The 20,647-nt window shown below is 38.8% G+C and overlaps 1 protein-coding gene across 3 annotated transcripts in view; it reads right to left on the bottom strand.

Annotated features, from left to right (window-relative positions):
* Positions 1-388: 388 nt before the first annotated feature.
* carhsp1.L (calcium regulated heat stable protein 1 L homeolog) overlaps positions 389-20,647 on the bottom strand; it is a 129,116-nt gene continuing 108,857 nt past the window's right edge. For 2 of the 3 annotated variants that reach the window (XM_018234526.2, XM_041575707.1), the window contains exons 2-4: positions 7,820-8,005; positions 5,645-5,767; positions 392-882 (exon numbers count right to left, since the gene is read on the bottom strand). In XM_018234526.2, coding sequence (XP_018090015.2) covers positions 720-882; positions 5,645-5,767; positions 7,820-8,005 — 472 coding nt within the window. In that variant the 3' untranslated portion in view covers positions 392-719. 3 annotated transcript variants of the gene reach the window in all.

Consider the following 20,647-nt stretch of genomic DNA (forward strand, 5'->3'; position numbering starts at 1 on the left):
AGACTATGCTTCATCTGTCCTTGCCCTAAAAAGTGACTGACGTTTATCAGAACACAAGTCACGTGACTAAGGGCATATGGGAAAGTAACAACATGTTTAGCCCCATGCCAGATTTATAAATAAAATATAAAAAAAATCTGTTTGCTCTTTTGAAAAACAGATGCAACATTCTGTTGGAGAAGCGCTATTAACTGATGCATTTTGTAAAAAAAAAAAAAAAAAAAAAAAAAGTTTTCCTCGGACAGAATTCTTTTAAATGTATGGTAGGTTTAAACCAGCTGCTAAGCTCTATCACCCCATAGGTTGAAAATAGAGATTCTCCAACAAATCTGCTGAAATGGTTTGTGCTTTGATTGACTCATTTTTCAAATAAAACTGCAAAAAAAAAAACCCCCAAAATAATATTTTACTTCAAGACATACAGATTTTCACTTTGATATTTGATTTTAAATCTAAAAAAACCCACAGTAGCATACGGCAATAAAGTAATCCCCACACTGGTCCAGCCCACTAGTCTTGTAAGCGCTTTATTAACGACACAGTATTCTACCTACTTGTGTGAATTATCCGCCAGTAAGAAAATGGGATTCACTGATGTTATTGTTGGTTATTGTCTCACTCATATGAACTAACAGCAGTGATCTGAAGGTATATTGACCAATGGGAATGAATCAACTCTACACGAACCAGTAACACATTCCCAGCTTTTCGCTGTCTGTTTACGAAGTGATTATGTGTCCAGACCAAGTTTCGTGCTTTGAACCAGGAGCTAAATGAGTGATCTTCACTTCCACCGCTTGATGTTTCTCATTTTTCGGTGGGATGGTGCAGACTTTGTAAGTAACTTCGTCTCCCTCCATTGGGACATATTCCCCTTCAATACTGTTGGGGGACAGGTAAAAAAATAAAAAAAGTTAAGCAGTTAAATGTGAAACATGGCTCTTAACCTGAAAAACATGGCAGATGTTAAACATCTCAGCTGTCAATCAAATTTTGCCTGCCCCTCCACTATGCCTTAGGCATAGAGGCGGGGCAGACAATTACTTTCACTTTCCATTCAGCACTTCCTCGATGTCACTGCTCTCCCCACATTCCCCCGTTCTCTTCACCATTTAATTGTGTAACCAGGGCATGGGGATGGACATCGGGTCCCCTATTCTGGTGCACAAACAAGATTCTGAGATGTTGGAAGGATTGCGTTAATACCTGTGTCCACAAAATGGCTCCTGTCTGCTTGCTATTATTATGAGTTCCCAGACTGAAGAAAACAAGATTCAAATAATTTATATAGTGTAATTGATGTTCATTTTGCTTGACTAATGTGATAAAATAGGATTTTGGATAATTTTTTAGGCAATGAGTCCCCTTTAAGAGTATGTCTACTAGGAATACCCTGAGCTCCAATGGTATCATGAGCTGCCAACACATCATAAAAAAAATAGACATTTATGTCAGTTGTTCCATGTGCTGGCATTGCAGAATCCATACAGTGTAGCTGAGACCCAACTCCAATAGCAAGAAGGTAAAAAGGAATTAAACTGAAGTACCTTTCTGAATTGTGATAAAAAATAAGGTACCAGAGCTGACCCTCAAGTACACAGGACACTATGGAGGTGCATTATGGAGGAGATGAGCCCTACTCCAGAGCATACAGTAAGGAGGATAACATGAGTGTGAAGGAGAACTCTGTTAGCAGAAGGGGCCTGCAGATCTAAAGCTCTCTCTCAACAGGAAAGCAGAAAGCTAAACCTAAAGATGATTGGTGATAATGAGCCAACCAATTTGGAAACAAAGAGGAGAGGAGGAGCACCAAAAACATGAAGCAACCATCCAGAAGTAGGTAGCAAGTGCAAGAAACACAATGTGGCTGCAGACTGTAAAAGGCACCACGTGTTGGACACCACTAGTTGGCTGACACTTTTCCACAAATTCTCCATTGGATTTCACTGGCCCATTACAGGACATTCACTTTTTTGTTATTGTGCCACTCTGTGCTACTTTTTGAGGCTGCTGGAAGATGAATTGTTGGCAAGATTTGGTCTAGAGCAGATTATCTGGCACCATTTCCCAGTATTTTGCATCAACCATATTAGCAGGATGTCCAGGCCCTGCTGATCAAAAGCAGTCAACATATTTCCACATTACAGTTGGCTCACTCCTACTTCCTCTTGTATTATTTTACATTTCCACTTTTGTGCCACCCTCCCATACAGGCCAATGTTATGCAGAAGACATGGCATGGCAGACCCACACTTATTGTCATGAATACTGATACCCAGAATGCTCTGGACCTGGGGTATTCCGGATAACAGATCTTTCTGTAATTAGGATTTTCATACCTTAAGTCTACTAGAAAATCATATAAACATTTAATAAACCCAATAGGCTGGTTTTGCTTCCAATAAGGATTAATTATCTCTTAGTTTGGATCAAGTACAAGGTACTGTTTTATTATTACGGAGAAAAAGGGAATCATTTTAAAAAAATTGGATAAAATTGAGTCTATGGGAGACGGCTTTCTGGACAATGGGTTTCCAGGTAATGGATCTCATGAATGTAGTATTATTATGCTATGGGGCTGCTTGTGTTTCTGACACTGGAAACAATGTGGTTCAAGACAGCTGATTAAAGGACACCTATCACCTTAAAATTGTTTCCCCCAACAGATGTGTGGGCCAATACAGACACCCCGTTAGAGGAAACAATAGTATTATTTATTTATTTATTTTTTTTAAAAAGCCACTTATGGAATGCTCTGGCCCTCTTGCTGGCAGGGAGCTTCATGTGGTGGGCGGCCATGTTAAGGCACAGACACCAGTTATTCATTTTACTCATGTGTCTGCTTTTAGTGATTGTTTAATAGGCCTGGAGGATAACAGACTTCTATATATTTCTATATGTATTGAGAGACACAACTTGACCTGAGAACAACAAGGGATGATCAATTACTGTTTGCAGATTCAGTTACATTTAAACCAATTAAAATCTGGGTGTAGTTCCTCTTTAATACGATTAAACCTTCATAATCATCAGATTCACCAACTCAATGATTTGACAGAACTTGAAATGCAGCCAAAGACAAACAAAAAATGTATCGGAAGGCTGGTTCTAAATTGCTCCCGTGTAGGAGTGAGAGGCATTCTCTGGCTAACAGTGGAATAATGCAATTAGAATGTAATGGCTGGAGCCTCCCAGAAGCATTAGTCAATATTCCTGCTCTAAATGGAATCTGAGAAAAACATTATTTTGAAGGAAAAATCACAATTAAAGGAGAACGATTATACGTTTGGCATAAAAATAACATCCTGTTTTCTTCATTTGCTAATGGAACGGTTTATTATGTGTTGGGACAGTGGGGATCACTTGCGTGTGCTATGAATGATCTGTGAGTGATTTGTATTGAGTGGCAGCTGAATGGACACACTGTACAATTATCAGGATGCTTTCATTGCTGGGAACAACCTACGATATGTAACAGGAGACACAGAGCAGGTATCACCTTGCCCACAGGCTAACCATTCTACATGCTGCTGCAGTATATTAGATTAGCACACTGAGAGGCAGACTGTAAGCTGGAGTTCCATGAGCCATGCTCCAATGGGTGCCCACGTTTAATTGATCAGTGAACCTCAGGATTTGTAGGTCTGATGAGCTGGCGCAGGATAATGCTGTACAAAGCAACCCTATCATGAACGATTGTTTACATCTTTACTTTTGGATTTCAATTCTAATGAGTGAGATATTCACATCCAACATGAGGTTATAGTGCAAAGATGTGCAACTAAAGCTGGCCATAGACGCAAACATCCGATCGTACAAATCCTCAATTCGTAACGATTTTCGGACCGTGTGTGGAGAGTCCTGACATTTTTCATCCCATGGAGATCGGACAGGTTAAAAGATTTCTGTCGGCTGCGGGTAATATCTCTGCGTGTATTGCCGATCGTATGATTTTCAGTGGGAGACTGTCATTAGCTTTGGTCGGACATAACTTTCGTACGATTGCTGTCAGGGGCAGAACATCGACTGATCTGTTCTTTTCTACTTTATTTGATTGGAATGGTTAGCGGCAGGTCGGGAGATGGAAAAGTTTGAGGATTCGAATGATCGGATCTTTGCGTCTATGGCCATCTTAACCCTCAACCTTAGTCCAGCATCGGAATGGGCCGGAGGGAAACCGGGAAAAAAACAGTGGGCCCAGCCCCCCTCCTCTGATGTCCTGGCCCCTCCCCCAATGTCTGGGCCCCCAAATAAAAATTAATTGTTGTGCCGCTATCGCATGCGCATTGGCGTTCGGGGGGGACCGGAGTATAGCTACCCCGATGGGCCCCCCATGTCCAGTCCGACCCTGCCTCAGTCTCTCATTGCCCCTTGTCCTTCATCTGTTTGTTTCTTCTTTCTAGTCTGATGGATTGTGCTCATTATGTTTCCCATAGTAGGAGAGACTGAATGCGTCTGGCACAGCATAATCAGTGAGGGGGTATCTTAAAGGGACAGTATACACCCCTTTTCAACATGAGCTGAATAAATAGGACTTGTGCTGAACATTCTTTTTGCCTATTGTTTTTATTAAGAAATGTCTAATTTGGTATAATATGTCATTGTATTAATTGCAACACATCTTCTTATTCTACATTCTATTTATCATATTGATTTTTTATTGTTTACTGTAAAAAACAAATAAAATGTTTCAAATCTAAGAAATGTCTAGTTTTTGTTATGTCTGGCACTAAACAACAATAGGACGGCACTTTCACTTTAGTACTTCCTGTTAATTCTGGTCCCAAAGTACTTCAAAAGAGCTGAAAAACGAATTACTAGTCCACTAGGAAGCCCCTGATAATGAACTGCTCAAAGGCTGCTGCTTAGATAATGGAGACGTTTGTTAGTTGATACGGAGCTGTGAACAAATTGCCCTGTTTATAAAGGAAGGGGGAGGGGAATCCAGTGAATATAGCCTAACCTTCAAATGAGTGCTTTATAATGGCAACAAAATAGGAAAATATGGATTTTTTTTAAATTAAAACAATCAGTAGAATGTAATTTCAACACAAGTCCTATTTAATGTGCTCGTTTTAACAAATGTGTGTTTAGGTGGAATGTGTCCCTTTAATTGAAGCAGAGAGTATTGGGACCTGTACTCACAAAAGAAGGTGACACTAAAACACAACTACTACAACATTCAATGAGTATGAGGGCTATAGGGCTGCGGCATGAGTCATTTCGTCCAGTCCTTGTATATGATGCAAAAGAAGCAGCAAAGCTTAAGGAGCTTTCCCAGCAAACACCAAGAGAGAGAGACAAATAAACAGCCGCTTGGTTCCCCTGGCTGCAATAGACACATTCAGGACAATGTGAACGACCCCTGCTTTCTAATTAGCCACCTTCCTTATGCAAAACTTCAATTAAAGGGGCAGTATACCCTTTTTTCAACATTAGTTCAGTGTATAGGATTGGTACTTAATGCCCATAGGACAAGCCTCAAGTTTTCTTTACATCTCTCTCTGTCTCAGAATATTCTATGGGCATGTAGGTATGCTTTATTGATATTCAGAACCACACACCTCTGAAATGGAGATATGGGACTGTAAAGGAAATACCTTTATATTGCCATGAAAAATTCTTTCAATAATCCAACACCTACTCAGAAATATGTAAGAAGATATCTGGTCCTCCATCTTCTGGGGTTATAAAGCCGTGACCTTTGGAACGTGAAAAACATTTGCAGACTCCTTTAGACAGAGGTCCCTCAGAAGCACGTACAGTTCTGTTTATAATAAAGGAGACATTGATAAGTGCATATTACAAGTGGAATGATTTCTAAGGTTAAGATTTATACTACAAAAACAGAAAACAAGGAATAGGTTATCGCCCCTTGTACAGACTGATCTTAACGTAATCATAATACGTTAAGATCAGTCTGGGGTTTCAGGTAAGTAACTGCAATCACTTGGGGGTGCCTAACATTTGGCACCCCCAAGTGCTGCAAGCCTTTCCTTTAAGAGGGATATAAATGAGCTGGAGAGAGTGCAGAGACTAAGTGCAACTAAACTGGTTAGAGGGATGGAAGACTTCAATTATGAGGGTAGACTGTCAAGGTTGGGGTTGTTTTCTCTGGAAAAAAGGCGCTTGCGAGGGGACATGATTACACTTTACAAGTACATTAGAGGACATTATAGACAAATAGCAGAGGACCTTTTTACCCATAAAGAGGATCACACCAGAGAAAATATAATTCCGACCAACTTTCCAACACACATTCATTAAAATTTTCAGTGGGTTTAAATTTACTTGAAAAAAAAATGTATTCCTGATATTTTGCTATTCTAAGCCCTTATTGAAAAGGTTTTTTTCATTGAACTTCCCACCCTCCCACCTCTCCCTTCTATAAGCGCAGCCTTTGAACAGCTCATTATCAGAGGGATTCTCAGTGGACTGGCAATTCGTTTTATCAGCTTCTCCTGTGTTCTGTAGGATTAGGAAGTACTTATAGGAAACTGTTTCTATTTTCTTGTTTAGTGACATAGATTAAAAAAAAACAAAACATGTTTATTAAATTAAAAAGTATACTGTCCATTTAAAGGGCATGTAAAGGCAAAAAAATAAAATCCCATTTTTACTTTCTTTTGTTTATGACGATCCCTAAGCAGCCCAGACCACACTGAGCACGTGCAGGGTCAGGGTCAGGCAAAGATGTTTAACAAAGTTACAAGATTGAACTTTGAAAGCATAAATTATTTGTTTGATTAGGCTTGTGGTGCAGTAAGTTCATGTTTATATTTAGTATACAAAATACAGCATTTCTAGCCTTAATCTATTTTAGACTTTACATGCCCTTTAAAATATTTCAGTAATGTATCATGGAAAGTTACTTGAAATAATATTTTCTTTTGTTATGAAAAGAAAAAAGTCTTTTTTGGAGGACTCCTTTAAAGTTAAAGCAACAGCCAAACTGAATTGAAAAGCTAAAGAGTGAGCCATATCTGAAATCCTGCAAAAAGTGATGGGATTTGGTTGAACCCCAGACCAAATCCTGAATTTGGCGTATCTCTAAACTAAAATTTACTGTGTCCAAACGGAATGTGAGGGTCTCCAAAAAATACAAAAACAAATATAAAAAAGAAGTAGAAAATGTAATAGGACATGATACCTAACGCGTTTCGTGCCTAATGGGGCACTTACTCATAGGATCATGAGTAAGTGCCCCAATAGGCACGAAACGCGTTAGGTATCATGTCCTATTACATTTTCTACTTTTTTATATTTGTTTTTGTATTTTTTGGAGACCCTCACATTCCGTTTGGACACAGTAAATTTGACTTTGCACCTTGGGACTGAGGTGAACTGTGAGTGCTTTCTCCTTTATTCTTTACGTCAATTGGTATTTTTGATTTAATACTTCTTCATTAAGTGGTACCACATTTATTTATTTTTATGTGGCAGTAGCACTAACCTTCGTTTCTATATTCTTCTAGTATCTCTAAACTGCCTGTTTGTAGGGATGCACTGAATCCACTATTTGGGATTCGGCCGAATCTCCTGAGTACTTGGTGAAAGATTCGGCTGAATACCAAACCGAATTCAAATCCTATTTTGCATATGCAAATTAGGGGCAGGAAAGGAAAAAGAGGAAAACATTCTTCTTTTGTAACGAAAAGTCACCAGATTTCCCTACCCGCCCCTAATTTACATATGCAAATTAGGATTCAAATCCTGCTGAAAAAGGCCGAATCCTGGATTTGGTGCATCCCTACCTGTTTGTTTATAAATATAGTTTATAGCTGTATGGCAAAATAGTATCAAGACACATTGTACTCACGCAGAAAATGTCCTTGTCCGTCTTGTGGGGAGAGGGCTAGGAATGAGGTGACCTCTCATAGGTGATGGAGAACGGTCTCTCGTTCTTGGCAGGTTAAGGGTTCTGGGTGGAGACTGAGGAGATATGGGGGAACTGTCAGAAGAAGTACCTGGAGATGTAGGGTTTGATGTCATTTTCACTTTTATGCTGTAAAAGGAAAAAATAAAATGCATAAGTGGCTGTCATTAGTCCCTGAATATGAACAACATTTTGAAATCAGGCACATGGGTGGTGAGAGGAACTTTGCTTATAGCTCAGCACCGTTTCTTATATAATATATAATGCTCACTTTTCCAGAAGAAGAAAATAGGAAAAATAAAAGTGAAGTGCGCACATGCAGACTAAACAGCACTGAATTCCAGTAGAAGAACAATTTAGTACAAAAAATGGCACCAAGCTTGGCCTGGGCTCTTCCAAACATTACAACAGATTCTAAACACAGGGCATTCCAACCTTTAGTAAGTAAAATGTCATCCTATTACTCTCCAGAGCATTTCTGCATTAGGTTTAAATATGAACTATTTGTCATTGTGTACCTGAGCTCCACACTAATACATGTTACTCACATTACAAGGTTGTCGGGGGCTCATATATTAATGGAATATAGTGCAACGGGCAGATAAAGTAGTCTTTTCAAAAAAAGGCCAAATCTGACATTTATTCCCAACAATGCAGTGTTTTTTCTGTGCTTCACACAAGTCACTACTCAATATTTTAATTCACAACATTGGTGCTAGTGCCAGTTCCTCGCAGTGTAATACAACCCCTTCATCACCTTTGTGCCACTGTGAAGGGAGGGATTATTTAACATGAAGTCCCTCTGCTTTCTTTAGTGGGTGGTGCACAGAGTCTCTGGAAAGCAGAAAGACTTCAAATCCCAGAATCCATCACTTCCCAAAGGAACAATGTGAGGGAGGGGCTGCATTACACTGTAAGCCTAAGGGGGTGGGGAATTGGCTCCTGCTGCAAAAGACAATCTTGGTTTCCCTTCGATTTGTGGAATCAATCAAGTATGTGTCTGTAAAGAAAATATATTTATTGGAAGTTCAGTGTTTATGCTTTTTTTTTTTTTTAAACATTGCACCAGCTGAATGAGCTTATGTCAAAATGGCGGTATACTTTCCTTTCACTGCAGTTGTTAACAGTATTACTTGTCTGTACTGTCAGTTCCGAATAGTGAAACAATATAGCTGATGTCAGCCAAAACTCACTTTTCTGCAACGCCATGCATGCTTCTTCACAAGTCTGTTCTTAGCAATTGGACAGGTAGCCCTTTCTATAATTACATATTTAAATAACTAATTTAACATTTTTTAACAAGTGTGTAACAAAGTTTTAGTTATTTTTCCTTTACTCAGCCTGCATTTTAATGTTTGGAAAAAATAGGGAAATTTAAGCCCTGCTAACCATATAGCTGCCCTCTTTTTTGGCAAACACACACAGTGACATTCGTAGTATTTACACTAATCCTGCTTTCTTCAGTTGCCAAAAAGATAAGGAAAACACAAAACTATACGTTGTGCATTATATCTGTTTATATAACAACGGTGCCAACTGCAGTTTACTTTTGTAATGTTATTTTAGAGTTAATCTTTTAGCACTGTAAATACTTCTACATCCACGGTGCTTAGAAGCATAAAGCTCACCTATCCGGTATGACAGTTATAGTTTCATAGATTAAGCAAAAGCCCACTGATTTACACCACATTCCAGGATTAAATCCACAGCTCTATGTTTTGTCACTGGATGTTTAGACAAGCCCTACGTAGTTAAATACAGAGGATAACCATTGCAATATAGTTTGATAACCGCTACTGAAAATGTGCTGTCATTTTATAACGGCCGGGGTCTAATTTATAAGTGCACAATTCTGAATGGATGCTCCTGCAGTTAAAAGTGAAAGCTTATGTGCCTGCAATTTAAAGGGGAACTATCGCGAAAATTAAAATTTTGTATAAGCTTCAGCATACTGAAATAAGAAGTTTTCTAAATATAATCAATTAAATATTCTGTACTGTTTCTGAAATAATCACGTTTATCTTCACTATCCCTCTCTCAGTATTTGTTTCTCTTCATTCTCTCTTCATGCAGGAGTTGGGTGTCAGATGAATGAACCAATATATTATAGGGGGGGTCCTTTTGCCTAGAAGATGTATTAGAGCTCACTCTATTAAAATCACCAGACATCGTGTCTCTCTTCATGCAGGAGTTGGGTGTCAGATGATCCCATATATCTTATAGGGGGCTCCTTTTGCCTAGAAGATGTATTAGAGCTCACTCTATTAAAATCACCAGAAATCCTGTCTCTCTACATGCAGAATTTGTGCAAAAGGCAGTTATTTTGTTAGATTTTGCTTGTACTGGAATCAGTTATTTGAGTGAGCTCTAATTCATCTGCTAGGAAAGGAAGCCTCCCCATAAGATATATTGGATCATTCATCTGACACCCAACTCCTGCATGAAGACAGAATGAAGAGAAACAGATGCTGAGAGAGGAATAGTCAATATAAACTTGATTATTTCAGAAACAGTACAGAATATTTAATTAATTGTATTTAGAAATTCTTTCAGAATGATGAAGCTTATATTAAATTTTAATTTTTGTGATAGTTCCTCTTTAAGTCTAAAATATATTTTCATTTAAAGGCACAATCCACACTGGCCCCCTCCCCTCCCACACAGTGCCATGCAAAAACAAGTGTCCCCTCTAGCAACACCAACCTGCACATGCGGAATAGAGCAGCAGAGCACAGGGGTGCCATGTTCACCAGCCTCAGCATCTTCGTTATGTGAGCACCGACACTTCAGCTTTTGTGCAGTTGGAAGAAGAAGAGGATCCAGAAGATACTGAAGTTAGAAAACATGGCGCCCCTGCACTTTTCTGCATATATTGGTCAGTGTCACCAGAGGGGACACCCATTCCAGTACAACACCATGCAGGGAGGAATAGGGATGTCGCGGACTGTTCGGCGGCGAACTTGTTCGTGCGAACATCGGCTGTTCGCGTCCGCCGCAAGTTCGCGAACGTCGCGCGACGTTCGCCAATAGGCGTTCGCGTCAAAATCATTCGACCATTCGATCGCTAAAATCGAACGATTTTCGTTCGATTCGAACGAAAATCGTTCGATCGAACGATTAAAATCCTTCGATCGGTCGAATCTAACGATTTTCGGATGTTCGAAGTTCGCAAACTGTTCGGCGAACGGCGTTCGCGAACACATTATCGGCGGTTCGCTACATCCCTAGGGAGGAAGCAGGGAGGGGGGAGGTGAACGGGGGGCCCCAGCTGCAGGGGGGTTTAGTTCTCCTTTAAAGACAAGCCCCTGTAAAACACAGATGCTAACAGCTGCAGTTAGTCCAGATGGACACTAACATTTTACTATCATTTTATTATCATTATAGAAAACATTATTTTCCTCTACAATGATAGTGTTACATTTGAATTTCCCTCTCCCAATTGGTTTCTGTCTCCTGTTCCTCATAGATTGTAATGTCTTTGGGGCAGGGACTTGATTACAATAATTCCTAGCACTCGCATATTTATCCTTGCTTTTTTATAACTGTAGCCTACATATGGCTACCTTCAAAATAACAATGTTGCAAGCCACACCTAATTTACACACCCTGGTTGTTGGCATTTGAAATGGCAACACAGATTCACAAATACAGCTGGTCCGTGCATGACCTGCATCAGTGGAGACCCAATTCCAGTGGAGACAGACATACTGTTAGGGGCCCAATTCCAGTCAGGGGCACCAACAAACACCCCCCCCCCCCAGATTCTAGGATCCTGAAATGGGCAGAAAAGTCAAGGAAGTGGGAAAGGGTTAAAGCAGATCAGGGTGGGCATAACATGTCATGGTTTGGGCAGATTGAGCATGGTCTATTTAGATGCGCCATTTCCCCATTCTACATATTTGGCAAGGCCCTCCTCCTGGGGGCCCATGTCTCAATCGTGGACTAATACCCAAGGCTCCTTTATGGTGGCCCTGAGCCTGGTATACAAATGCCCTAGAATCTTTAAAGGGGTTTTTCACCTATGAATTAACTTTTTGTATGATGCAGACAACGATATTCTGAGACAATTTGCAATTGGTTTTCATTTTTTATTATTTTTGGTTTTTGAGTTATTTAGCTTTTTATTCAGCAGCTCTCCAGTTTGCAGTTTCTGCAATCTGGGTGCTAGGGTCCAAGTTACCCTAGCAACCATGCATTCATTTGGAAACGAAACTGGAATATGAATATGAGAAGGCTTGAAAAGAAAGAGGAGTATTAAAATTGACAATAAATTTGTAGCCTTACAGACATTTGATTTTTAGATGGGGTCAGTGCCCCCTCTTTTGAAAGCTGGAAAGAGTCAGAAGAAGAAGGCAAATCATTTAAAAATTATAAAGAATAAATATTGAAGACCAATTGAAAAGTTGCTTAGAACTGGCTATTCTATAACATACTATAAGTTAACTTAAAGGTGAACCACCCCTTTTACAGGGTTAGTGAGTATTTATAATATCTATGAAAGCAATTAGTGAGTGGTGTGTTCCGGGTGCCCCATAAATTAACCCATAAATAAACAGCATCTGTATAAACAGAGGTCAAGGGCATACATTTGCAGCAAGCTCCAAGCCTATAGCAAGGTGGGTGGATAAACCAGCAATAAAATAGAATGATGTGATTTATCAGCAGCTATGTAGTACATAGATTTATATGTCAAACTATTTATACCATTAAATGCCTATAAGATCCCTTGTGACTATTCAGTTTTCAGTGTACAGGTATGGGATCTGTTATCCAGAATGCTCAGGACCTGGGGTTTTCCATGTAATGGATCTTTCCATAATTTGGGTCTTCATGCCTTAAGTCTACTAGAAATTCTTTTAAACATTAAATAAACCCAATAGGCTGGTTTTACTTCCAATAAGGATTAATTATATCTTAGTTGGGATAAAGTACAAGCTACTGTTTTATTATTACAGAAAAAAAGGAAATCATTTTTAAAAATTTGGATTATTTGGATAAAATGGAATAATTCGGAGCTTTCTGGATATCGGGTTTCCGGATAAGGGATCCTATACCTGTACTTTCTTTAGAAAAAAAAAATCCTTATGTAAAACATGCTTGAGTGATTCCATTTTTACATTTTGGAGGCTGAAACTGCCTGCTGAACGAAAACGTGACTTTAAAACATGGCAAAAAGAATTATTTATATTAGGAGTTTAAGAGCAGGCGGATATCAAAATCCTCCTCTAAGGAGTGTTTCTTACGACAACGGAAGGATAACCAGTCAATGAGAGAAATCAACTTGGATTCCTGGATTCAGATAAACAGGGAGGAGAATGCAGGAGAGAAACAAGGAGGTTATTTTCCCATGTACAGCTGAATACTGGGAAGCCTTAAAATCAATATTGATTCAAAGCAGTCTCTGAACAAATGCCCTCAATAACCCTTAGGAAACTGGCACTTTTTTTTAGAAAAGGGATACTGTCACCGGAATGTGAATGTCGAAAAATCTTATGAATAGGGAGACTGTGCAACTCTGTCTGTGTGTGGTGTGTTTTTTTAATGAAACCAGCAAGTTCTTATTATTGTTCCCTTCACTGCCCAGTCACCCCATGCCAACAATCTCTCCCCATGCAACTAGGAACTCCTATAATTTAAACCCCGAATGTAATACATTAAGTAGTAATTATTATTATTATTATTATTAATAATAATAAGAGTAATTAAGTAATAAATAATATATAAGCATATTAAAGTCGGACCCCTTGAGCTCAAATGCAAATGAAGTGCAGACAGCCGCAGTCCATAGGTTAATCTTAGCACATGACACACAAACAGCCACACATTATTTACTAAAGAGCGAAGTGGCTAGTGCTGGCGAAAATTGGCCAGTGTGGCGTCATTTCGGCACTGCCGTTTTACTAACGGTCGCTGGCATAATTTTGCTGGCATAACTTCGCCAGAGATAGACTCTGGCGCAAATTTGCACTCTAACAGCAGGCGAATCTTTGCTCTGGCAAAAGAGCATTACTACGCAAATTCACTAAGTTTTTTATTTTACTGACCGTTACCTCTATTGCCAGACTTGCCTTCGCCACCTCATACCAGGCAAAGTACAATAGAGTAGATAAGAGTTCCTCAAAAAAAAGTTGAAAAGTCCCAAAAAACGCTGAAAAAGATCGAAACATTTGATACAGTTGATAACATATGGCACATAAACTAAACTCTGTGGGCACATGTGTAGGGCAATATAACAACTTTTTATAATTTTATTAAGGTTCCCTGGCCTTGTGTAGTGTAATGTATTTGCTGCAGCATATACGCCCATTGTACTTTAACTGCACTCTGTATGCAAATTAGCCAACGCTAGCGTAACTTCGAACTGCTGAGCGTATTTTCGCTATCGCACTGCGTTGTCCAGGCAAATTTACGCCTGGCGAAGTGTTGCGATGTGCGCGAAGCCAGAGCTGGTGAATTTTTGCCGGTTAGTGAATTTGCCCCTATAAAATTAACATACAGACAACAAATGGAATACATCACTTGATAAACTGTAGAGACAAAGCGTAGCACCCATTATCTCAAAATAAGGTGGATATGGCAATGTTTTTCATTCCTCTCAATGATAGAAAAATCCTGGTATTGTTTATATAAATAAGCTGCTGTGTAGCAATGGGGGCAGCCATTCAAAGGAGAAAAGGCTCAGGTTACACAGCAGATGGTAGATAAGCTCTGTAGAACATAAAAGTATTAGGGTAAGGGCACACGCTAAAGGTGGCCATAGATGTAACAATTATGATCTTTCTTGGAAAAGATCTTTCCAAGAAACATCTTTCATTTCAATACACAAGTGTAGAACTGAATCGTCAGATATACAGGTAAGAAACAAAAGAATTCTACCTGTATCTGACGATTCAGCACTAATAATGGCCCATGTATGGGTGCCTTCAAAAATTTTCATCCAGCCCGATCAACGACCTGACCAATATCCAAGTCTTCTGCGGATATCGGTCGGCTCTTCTCACACCATACTGAGCACTCTGACTCCGAATATCGTCCGAAAATTTGTTTCATACAGTATTATCTGTGCGTCTATGGCCATTTTAAGATTCGGGGAGATTTAGTCGCCCGGTGATAATTCGCCTCTTCTTCGGGTGACTAATCTTCCCGAAAAGCCTTCCCTCCGTCTAGAATCTAAATTAACATTGGGATGGCACTCGGAGCCCTTCGTTTTCTGAAGTCACTGAAGTTTCCTCCCAAAATGCCTTCCCGCCGGCTAGAATCTGAATTTTTGGGAGATTGGTCACCCAAAAAAGAGGAATGCTCGGAACCAGGGGTTTTCTGGATAATGGATCTTTCCGTAATATGGATCTACTAGAAAATCATGTAAACATTAAATAAACCCAATAGGCTGGTTTTGCTTCCAATAAGGATTAATTATATCTTAGTTTGGATCAAGTACAAGGTCCTGTTTTATTATTACAGAGAAAAAGGAAATCATTTTGAAAAATTTAGATTTGGAATAAATGGAATCTAAGGGAGATGACCTTTCCATAATTCGGAGCTTTCTGGATAACAGGGTTCCGGATAATGGATCCCATACTTGTATCTGTTATCCACTATTTAACCTGTGCCTTTTTTGAATTTCCACCATTGCTACACAGCAGCTTGTTTATATGAACTATAGTAGAGTTTCTGAAGTAAACAGATCAGTTTTACCAGTGCAGGGCAACCTTAAATTATATTGGCATTACTTTAAAACACTTTCATTTTTTTGGTGTTAGTGTTCCTTTATGTGTAATATGAAAATTGTTCTCACGTTCTAAGATAAGGGTCAAATTGACTTTAATGGGAAAGCAAGCTGAGAATTCTCGAGTAAGTATAGCAGCAGAGATATTTTCAGAACAAACAATGATGTACCTATTGCATTGAATGTATACTGGCAGGTAAGAGCTCCTGGATTTTAAGTAAAAAAAAAATGGCAGCAAAAATAAAGTAAAATTTGAAATCTTCATAAAAAAATGATTTCATTGAAAAAAATTTGCAAATCAACTTTTAATAAATCTGACATTAAAGGGCAGATTTATCAAGGGTCGAATTTCGAATTGAAAAAACTTCGAAATACGAATATAAAAAATTTATTTAGAAATCGAAGGTTTTTTTCGGGTGAATAGACCATTGTCATTCGAATTCGATGGTACGAATCAAAGTAACATCATATTCAATCTAAAAATAACTTAGATTTTTCAAACTCCACCAATTGACTCCAAATACTAGGAGGTCCCCCATAGGCTAAAACAGCAATTCGGCAGGTTTTAGATGGCGAATTTGGACTATTCCCTAGTCGAAGTACACAAAACAGCTTGAAATTCAAATTTTTTTAATTCGAATTTTCACTTCGACCGTTGACAAATCTGCCCCTAAGTTTATATTGAAACGCAGTCCTGTTGTATATTTGTGAATCTAACTTAATGTTTACATCACCTACTACCTTATGATTTCTGATACCAGTATATCCTGCTGAATGCCACGAAAATCAAGAGGAATATTTGGGGTATTTCATATCAATACTGAGGTTATTCATACCTGACTTCTTCTTTTTTTTAATGCCTGTGCCTAAAACTTTTTTTTAAATTAAAAAAAATCCTGCCCTGTGGTTTTGACGCCTCATTACATCCAAGATTACACAAACAACCGAGAACAAAAGCACTTCTGTTTGAAATCAGGAAAGTCAGGGTGGAGAAGGAAGGGTGGGAATAAAATGCTGTGCATATATAGGAACACTAAAAACTAATTATAGCACTATAAATAAAACAAAAACATTTTAGGACAGGACAACCTAAAACTCCCCCTAAAAATCCCCTCACTCACTCCCTCCTGAACTGACTCATATTGTACTTGCTAAATGAATTCCTTGTCACCAGTGCAAACCCCGGAAGCATCGCAGCCAAGATGACAGCCAAAAAACAAACAAACAGTCAATGTCTGCATTCTCCATAAGAGATAAAGGGGCTAGTGTTTCCCTGTCACCCTGAATTGCCCCTGGAAAAAGATGGTAACCTTAAAATAGGCACAATTATGGAGATGATCTGCTTTGCTCCAGCGTCAAAATGTCCTGTGTGGCATCAACATAAAACAGTGAGACTTCAACAATAACCCTGTGATCTCTCTTTGATACCATACACAAGGGACTCACACACAACACCAACCACACCAATAGCTTTATTACGGCTTCCACTCGTGCAGTTAAAGGGGACCTGTCACCCGAATAAATAATCCCAGATTCTATTCTAATGTGCTGGTCAGGCAAAATAAATGTTATTACACTATATAAATATTGTTTCCTTTAGTCTTTGGATTCGCAAGCAGGCAGCTGCCATTCTTGAACTTTTTACCACCCCCACATATTTTGTATGTGCCAGAATGGGGGACCTGATGCCCATGCACAGTCTGGAGCCTAGAGGTGGAGAAGGCAATGGATGACTGACAGCTGTGATTTCTGTTATGTTCTGGTAGCCGAGGATGAGCAAAGTATAACAGTGCTTTATTAGCAGGTTCATGCAGCCATTACACTTCAACTCTAATACTTTAAAACAAAGTACTAGAAAGTACTATGTACACAGTATGACTCTTGTGCACAGTGACACCTACAGGCCCTTTGTATAAACACCACAATTTCTAAATGAGTTTATAACAGGTATGGATGCTTTAATGAAAAAAAAAAGAGTTTGGGTTTCATGTTTAATTTGAAAAGGACTTTTATGATACAGATGTTTATGTCTGAGTGACAGGTCCCCTTTAAATACTCACAAGTTGGGAGCACTTATTGTCCAGCTTACAGTCTCATACTGTGCTGATATGTGTACTACAGCCCTGAAAGTGTCATCAGCTAGAGAAACAGTCTTGGAACAAAGCAGGACATATAAAATCATCATTTTATTGATATTTGAGTAAAACCATGGAGCATACATATATCCAATGACCACACATGCTTGACGCGTTTCACGGCAAAAGCTAGTGGTCATGTGACACATGACGGCGTTTAACACCCTAGCATAAATCTAAAAACATTAACCCTCACAACTATGTGTGCATTATCGATCTTTACACACCCGATCACCATCCACTACACATGAGGTATATAAAAAAAATTACTATACTAGAGGAAAAAGGGCCAACATTCTATAATATGGGTAAACAATATAAATGCATCACAATGTTATCATAACTATACATCCAATTTCATGTCCTGTGAACAAAAAGAGGTCAACTTTATATTCTGTATACAGTACAGTACCCCTGCTCCACAAAGCTGTCCCAAAGTTCCATTTGCTGAAAGGCATCCCATGTAGAACAGATCCGACACAATCGCAGGAGTTGTGCCACTGGAATGCCCCTCAAACACGTGTCAGGGGTTCCACTACAGGCATGAAACAGAGTGTTGCTATTTCGGGAGATTAATCACCCAGCGACAAATCTCTTCTTCTTCAGACCACTAATCTCCCCGAACTGCCTTCCCACAGGCTAGAATGTAAATTGCCGGCGAGGATCGCTTCAGAAGTTGCCCGAAGTATATTCGTGAGGCAACTTCGGGCAACGAAGCATTCCGAGTGCCATCCTGCCGGTTATTTACATTCTAGCCTGTGGGAAGGCAGTTTGAGGAGATTAGCCACCCGAAGAGGCGATTTGTAGCTGGGCGACTAATCTCCTGAAATAGCAGCGTGTGTCTCTGCCCTAAAATGTAATGATATTTGACCAATATGGATAATTATCTCCAAAGATGTGGCACCTCTCCCTTCACCCCAAAAAAAGGTTAGCATAGATGGGACCAAAGGAAGCACTTCATGCAGTCTTTGGGGATAAAAACTACCATTAAAATACACTTGATTGCCTGTAAAATACACATATTCTGTATATCCACTAAATAATTCTAAAAAGATTATGATTTACTGAAAAATATACAGCTGTCCATGGAAAACCATCTACGAGTAGATTTCCAAGGTACACCCTCCAATTAGTTTATATATATATTGTGGTATCTCTTAGAAACATGGGAAGCCTCTCTAATAGGGGGATCAGACGCCTGCCCACGTATTGGGAAAGTCCCTCATTAAAGGAGCCAATCCCTGCTACAATGACCCTACCTTTAATATTTTCAAAAGACAGCTTACCTTTAAAAGAGTTTTCAACAATAATGACAAAAGTAATATTTAATTTATAATCACATGATGCAGTGTATTATATTCCATTCTTCACCTTCACGTGCTTAACATGCTTTTTTGCCTATTGTTTTAATCATGAGAAAACCAGAAGAGAAAATGGCTGGTGTGGCATGGCCATTAAAATCTTATGGCTGGAAGCAGGCACAATAACATATATATATATGTGGCTACAGGTGCCAATATCAGTTTACAAAAAATAATCCAAATAATATTCAGCAGTTTACAGATGTAAATAAAATCTCCCTCGCAAATGAAACGGAATAAATCCCTAGCAATTGATTCGAAATACAGACAAATGAAGGAGTTAATGGAGTCCGATATTCTACCCTGCACTGCAAGAACCAGAGGTAATTATTTCATTTCTCCACTCTGTTTATCTTTATTTAATGGAACAATAATTGAGTTTACAAAGGAAAAAGAGATTACATTTTCCTTATTACCTTTCAGTTATATTAAATTGTGATTATGTCCTGTGATACCTGTAACACTGAATATATAGATGAATACAGAGCATGCTTCCTTCATTTTCCTGCAATATACGGTTACGTGATTAGATCGATTTAAACAGCAGACAGATTCAGCTTTGTGTTGTATTTGCAGATAACAAGCTTGTGTGTTTGCATGGTATGGTGCATGGCAACGGAGCAGTATTTAAGGAATTTTTTCCAACAACAGTGAAAGAGCTATTGCAGCTGTGAATATGGCTGTATATATAAATATGTTTAGGAATTACTCAAATAAAGAAAGACATGATTTATTTCCCTCCCTAAACCACCTATTATCTGACTCCAGCAGCAGGACTTGACACTTGATAACAATCTTTTAGCATACATTTCATTCTCTCCTGGCAGATATATAGACAATTTGGCTCTATATTTACCAATTACAGAAATTCTCCAAAGGGACCCACATTTATATAAATAACCTTGCTGAAGACAAACAAATTGCATTCCCCAAAAGCTTTGTATTCTCCGAGTGCAATTTTGGAGACAAAACTCACAAGTGAAGACATCATAGTAAACAAGTTGCATCATCATCACCGGTGCCTTTTCAATATCATTAAAATATAATAATGATCAACATGGGTACAGTCTCATAAAAAAGTGTTCCATTTATTGTTGATAACACATTGGAACACTATAGATATATTATGTTAACTACTCAATATGCTCAGTGGGGAAAAAGATTCTGGACATCTCACTGATAAACAAAGGAAAAATAATGGAGATTTACAGTGATATCCCAGAAATGTTCATCTATGTAGATTCATGGTGGGGCTGTGAGTCTACCAGAACTGATTTGTCTGTGTAATACTGGTTGTTATTTCAAACTAAATGCTCCCTCTTTCTTGGACCGATGCATAGTGAGCTGCTGTATTAGACCTGGGCATAACAATAAAATATTTTGGAATCCCTTTGTGCATATAGCTGGTCTGATTTAATTTTTTATATCCTTTCTAGGATAGTATCTATACATTATAATGGGGACAGCAGGCCTCCAGCACATGATGCTTGTATACACATGCGGTTAACTTATATTATGTGTAACAGGGGTGGGACCATTTTAAAGTATT

This window comes from Xenopus laevis, chromosome 9_10L, assembly GCF_017654675.1.
Source record: "Xenopus laevis strain J_2021 chromosome 9_10L, Xenopus_laevis_v10.1, whole genome shotgun sequence".
Classification (NCBI taxonomy): domain Eukaryota; kingdom Metazoa; phylum Chordata; class Amphibia; order Anura; family Pipidae; genus Xenopus; species Xenopus laevis.